Here is a 6,086-nt window from a genome sequence, read left to right as displayed (position 1 = left end):
CTCAGTGTTCTCAACCTTAATTAACTAAGAATCACCCAGGGAACTGAAAAACAAGAAATTCACCAGTGGGATTGGGAGTATTCTGATTTAATTGTCTGGGGAGGGGACTGGGACATGTGTAATTTAAAACATTTCCGCAGCTGGTTTTAAAGTGCAACCACTATTAGAAAAAGATGCCAGCCTTGAAAATTGCATTTTCTTCAGTCAAGTGCAGATATTATCATACCTGGGGCCATGTAGATTTTGCCCTCCCAGCAGATATCACTCATGAGCTTCACTGAGTAACATTTTAGAATGTCAGTCCTTGAAATGCTGTCTCTGGACCAGCAGCATTGGCCTGGCATATGACTTACTAGAAATGCAAATTCTCAGGCCCGACCCAGATAGACTGAATCAGAAAATGAGTATGGATCCCAAAGATCTTTGCTTTGACAGGTTCTCTAGGTGATTCTGATGATACCAAAATTTGAAAACCATGATCTTAATACATTTGGGTTTTGATTCCTCAGCAGAAACAGTTCCCATCAACCAGTGAACAGCAAATTGAGAGCTATTTTTGAGTTAGTGACCCAGGAACTGGTCCAAGAATACTCTTAGGTCCTCTCAGGTCAATCTGAAGCAGTCGTCAGGATCATCATGCGGGTCCATGGTCGACAAAGTTATTCTTAGCAACCAATACAACCTTCATTTTATTTTCATTCATTTACTTATATGGGGGTCTTTAAAATCAGATAGTGACACCCTGTTACTGAATATCAGAAATGATGATGATGACGATGGTGACGGCTGATCTATTTAATGCTTACAAGGTGCCAGCACTCTAAAAGATGGCTACGCATATCAACTCCTTTAACTCACAGCTATCCTGTGAGCTATTTGTATGATTATCCCCACTGTCCAGATGAGGAGACCGAGGCACAGAGAAGTTATATAAATTGCCCAAGATGCACTGGTCATTAAGCGTATTCAGACGGAGGCAGCCTGGTTCTCCAGATCCATGCCCTTAACCACAGCAGTCGACTGCCTCTCCTGTAGAAAAGAAAGCAGAATTTCCTATCCTTACATACGTACATCAGGTATAGACAAATGAGAAAAGTAGCTGGTGCTAACATAGTGAAGCCCGAATGTCAAGGTCAGTGCTTCTGAATCCATCTTTCGCTTTCCTCCCGCAGACCTGGCACACTGTCATGCCTACCTGGTGGAAATGAGCCAGCTCCTCCAAAGTATGGACGTGCTGCATCGGACGTATTCAGCACCAGCTATCAACGCCATCCAGGTTAGCCAGATCCCACTGCTGTCTGCATTCTGACCTTCTTCTGCTTTCCTTTCTTCTCCCCACCTTTCACTAACAGTGGGATGGTGTCTGTTCGGTTGCTTTGGCCAAGTTTGATGGGATGGAGGTGGTCACTTTGCTGTGCATTTTCCCCTATTGGTTTAGTGGACCTTACCGTCTGTGCTCTCTTTCTCATTTTGAAACAAAGGGTGGAACTTTTGAAAGTCCCAAAAAGGAGAAAAGATCACACAGGAGGTGGCGGTCCAGAGCTATTGGCAAAGATGCTAAAGGAACGCTGCAGGTAACCATTGCTTCCCCAACAAGCTGGTATTTTCATTGGCCTTGCTCTGCAGGCCACATGCCGGGAGCGACCTGGACTCAAGTGGGAGAACAGATAAGAGCATTTTCTATCATCGTTCTCTCAAACGCCCTGTGCAGAGACATGAATTCTATCACTTAGATTTTCTGGATACTAAAATAAGCATGTAATGGATGTTGGGTAATGAAAAATGGTATAAGGTCAAGGGAACTGCAGCCTTTTCTACAACTTGGGTTTCTCCTTCTTTACTGCTCAGCCTGCCTGCCCGCTTCCCTGTTTGGGTGGGCCCTGACCCGGCTCTCCTGCTGCTGCTCGGTGGACCCATCACTCCTCTGAGTGGAGTTTCTGGGAACAGGACACGGTGCATACGCTCCTTACCTCCTATTTCCAACCTCCCAGTTTCTCATCAGAGGTTTACTGTGTTGCACTAGGCACTGACCTTCTCAGTGCACAGCTAAGCCACAGGCCAAGATCTGCAGCTTGGCCATTTGAGAAAGGGCTTGGCAGCTTTAGCTGTCATTTTCGACCGATAGCTTTAATGTTTCTATTATTTCCAAAAGAATACGGTGGTCCCCTCTTATCCGAAGTTTCATCTTCCGTGGTTTCAGTTTCCCCGTGGTTACCTGTGGTCCAAAAATAGTAAATGGAAAATTCCAGAAATAAACAATTCGTAAGTTTTAAATTGTGCATCTATACAGTTCAGTACTATCCGTGGTTTCAGGCATCCACTGGGGGTCTTGGGACATAGCCCCATGGATAAGGAGAGATTTACTGTATGTGATTTCTCATTTATTTTTATTTTTGCCAGAAGCTAGTGCAACTTGCAGTAGGAAGCACTTTCCTGAGTTTTCATTTATTTTTCTTAGAAAGACTTACATCGTTCTTCTCTTACTACTTTCCAACCTTAGAAACAAGTAAATTTTCTAAGCAATTTGCATCTGAAAAGACATATTTCCTTTTGGTATCACTTCAGGTTCCTAAACCTTTTTCTGGCCCACAAAGACTACATTCCTCCAATCCTAATTTGTCAACACTAGATTTTGGAGAAGAGAAAAATTATTCCGATGGCTCTGAAACTTCATCAGAGTTTTCTAAAATGCAAGAAGATCTGTGTCACATTGCCCATAAAGGTAAATGAGTTTTCCTTCTTACTAATGCGTTTGATGAAAGTGTTAAATGCATGTCTGAATGTGGGATGTCCTTGGAGAGGAGACCTTAGTTGGTTCATTTCCTGATGTATTGAGATGTGGGGCAACCCAATTTTTATTTTATGTCCCTGGGAGTGAGGAGTGTATTGGCAAGAAGTTGGAACTATTCTGGAGGGCAGTATGACGTTATGTTTCAACATTTTTTAAAAATCTGCCTATCCAGCAACTTCGCTTCGAAGAATTCCTTTGTGGGAATTAACTCAAAATTTCTCCGAATAAAGATATCCATGGTAGTAGCATTGTTTGTCATATCAAAAATTAGAAATAGATGTTCAACATCATTAGCCATTAGACAAATGCAAATTAAAACCATAGTGAGATATTACCACATACCTATTAGAATAGTAGTTAATGTTAAAAAAAATACTGACAGTACCAAATGCTGATGTGAGAGACCCAGAGAAACTGGATCTCCCATACATTATTGGTGGCAATGCAAGATGGTACAGCCGCTCTGGAAAATAATTTGGCAGTTTTATATAAAACTAAACACATCTGCCATACAACCCAACATTTACATTCCTGGCCATTGATCCCGGAGAAATGTAAACTTAAATCCACACAAAAACCTGTACACAAATGTTCAAAGCAAGTTTATTTGTATTAGCCAAAGACTGGAACAACCCAAATTTCCTTCAATAGTTGAATGGTTAAACAAACTATGGCACATCCATACAATGGAATACTACTCAGCAATGCAAAGGAGCAGACTGTGGTCATATGCAACAAGTTGAAGGGACCTCAAGGGCATTCTTCTGACTGGAAATAGTCAATCTCCAAAGATTACATAGTGTATGATTCCACTTATCACTTTTGAAGTGATAAGATTATAGAGATGGAGTGATAAGACTATAGAGTAGTCGCCAGAAGTTAGGGACAAGGAGAAGGGAAAGGGGGAAAGTATGGGTGTGATTATAAAGGGGTAGCAAGAGGGATCTCGGTGGTGATGGAGAGCTCTGTATCCTGATTCTGGTGGTTCTACGAATCTACACATATGATAAAATCACTTTGACCTATATTTACATACATATATATATAAAAGAGGGCACGTAAAACTGGTGAAATCTGAATAAGAACTGTAGATTATACCAGTGTCGATTTCCTGGTTTCGATATTGTACCATAGTTATGTAAGACGTTATCACCGTCGGAAACTGAATGCAAGGTACCTGGGACTTTTCCGTATTGTTTTTGCAACTTCCTGTGAGTCTATAATGAATTCAAAATAAAGCTTTAAAAAAATTAGAAATGACCTAAATGCCCAGTAATAAAGGCATTGGATTTTTTTTAATGCAATATAAGCATATGATAGAATAGTCAGTAGTCACATAATAATAATAGCTACCTATTTCAAGATCATAGCTGTCATGTCAAGTATTTATTAAGCACTTTACATGCACTATTTCATTTCATTCTAGCAGCAACCTATGGGGTAGGTATTACTGTAAAATCCATTGCACAGATAAGAAACCTGAGGCTTACGCAAAAATCCTCCTGAAGGTCAAATTGTAGAAAGCACAACCTAAGATTTGACTCCTAACTGGCCTGACCCCAGAGTCTTTGCTTCTCTCCTGGTGTCTCACTGCCCTTACAGATGGGGCAGCCAGGGTTTTTCACAGACATAGAAATATGTTCACAGCATATCATTGAGTAAAAATATAAAGTCACAAAATGATAAATAGGTATGATCCCTCCCCCACCCCCTTTTTTTTTCTCGAAAAAATAGACTATATAAACCTGGCATGTATAGTAAAAAGTCTGGAGGATATACACCAGCATTTTAGTGATGGAGGCTAGAGTTATAAGTACTTATTATCTCCTTTCTGCTTATCGTTTTAAATTTCATGTTTATCATTTTTAAAGGAGAAAATGGGTTAACATTTTTTTAAATAGGAGCGAGTACTCGAAGTAGGAAGGAAGACATTCCCTCTGTTGCCTGGCTCTCCTAGCCCTGTGTTTTTCTTCCGTCACAGTGCTGATTCCTTCTCTCCTTTAACCCTTACCCTGCAAACCTAAAACGTGCTGGTTATGAGGAAGCCATTTTATGCTCTGCACATTCCCACCGCAAACTCTTGTCCTTCTAGTTCCTATTAGAACTTTGTCAGTGTTTTGCAATGCTGTTGTTCCATCGATCTGTAAGGTGGGCAGAATTACCTGCCTCACCCCTTTAAAGCTCTTCACCCACCCCCTGCATGTTCTCTGCTATGAAGGGATCGGTTGTAATTAGGGCATTGCATTTTAGGTTTTGTGGAATGACCTTCAGGAAATTCATTTTAGGAAATTCCTATAAAATACCATTACTGTTTAATAATATGAACTGCCTTTTTAAAAATGAAAAAACACTGCCTCTCGGCAGAAGGGAAATAGCCTGAATTTTCCCTGCATTGAAGAAGCTGCTTCCTCAGCAAGACAGAGGCTGCCATACTGAGTGGATCCACTGACCCCACTCTGCTGCAGAGGGCTCAGCCTGGTGGACTGTCTCTAATGGGCCTCAGCCAGCTGTTCTGTCTCTCCTGCTTTGTGAAAGCCATCTGGCTGTAGTGCTGCCACACACCTAGACTAGGTCGCGGTTTGTGCTCCGAGAAATGTCCAGGCACACTTATTTCACAAGAGCCTGCGCCCCATGGGCTGACTGGCAGCGAACTCCTCAGGAAGCCTAACAGGCTGTGTTCCGTTCCTGTGTATCAAAGTCTGCACAGAGACTGAAGGATCTCTGGAGTCTCTTTACACAGGCAGTAACTCAGGCCTCACGGAATAAAGACAGCGCTCAGGTTTGCCCTGAGGCCTGTGACCTTTCTCGCTTCCACACATTCAGACTCAAAGCATCTTGACCTTTCTTCCAGTGTAAGCCTGTTTTTTTTTACTGACACTTTTGATTATAGTTTCTTATCTGCATCACTAATCTATTGACTACGACTCCGGAGCAACCGAATAAAGGCAATAGTTCTACTGATGCTGTAACCTCCTGTATTACCTACTTTTTCTTCAACTTGTTAAATGTATTGGAATTCTCTCCATTTTGTAGAAGTTAGGACAAATGGTAGGCAACCAATATATAACCATCCTAAAAAGTCTTTGTTATCTACTACAGACTATAAATTTGATTTTTATGGTGTAACAATGAACTAATTTTCATTGGTTCATGTGTCTGGCTTTGTGTGTAAACCGACACACATATAAACAAACAATGAAATGTACTAAAATCTAAAAGTCAAAAGTAATTTATATCACACGTGTTACCCTTTACCTTTCCCAAATTGAATTTCATGGAACACTTTACCCATAAC

At 41.1% G+C, this 6,086-nt stretch overlaps 1 protein-coding gene across 1 annotated transcript in view; it reads left to right on the top strand.

The window, feature by feature from the left end:
* OSBPL3 (oxysterol binding protein like 3) overlaps positions 1 to 6,086 on the top strand; it is an 82,997-nt gene that overhangs the window by 23,476 nt on the left and 53,435 nt on the right. Inside the window, exons 5-7 of the mRNA XM_023531532.1 lie at positions 1,120 to 1,276; positions 1,482 to 1,574; positions 2,566 to 2,722. Of these exons, the coding sequence (XP_023387300.1) occupies positions 1,120 to 1,276; positions 1,482 to 1,574; positions 2,566 to 2,722 (407 nt within the window). The remainder of the gene's footprint in view (positions 1 to 1,119; positions 1,277 to 1,481; positions 1,575 to 2,565; positions 2,723 to 6,086) is intronic.

Source organism: Pteropus vampyrus, unplaced genomic scaffold (genome assembly GCF_000151845.1).
Source record: "Pteropus vampyrus isolate Shadow unplaced genomic scaffold, Pvam_2.0 Scaffold69, whole genome shotgun sequence".
In the NCBI taxonomy this organism is placed as follows: domain Eukaryota; kingdom Metazoa; phylum Chordata; class Mammalia; order Chiroptera; family Pteropodidae; genus Pteropus; species Pteropus vampyrus.
This window is presented reverse-complemented; position numbering and strand designations above follow the sequence as displayed.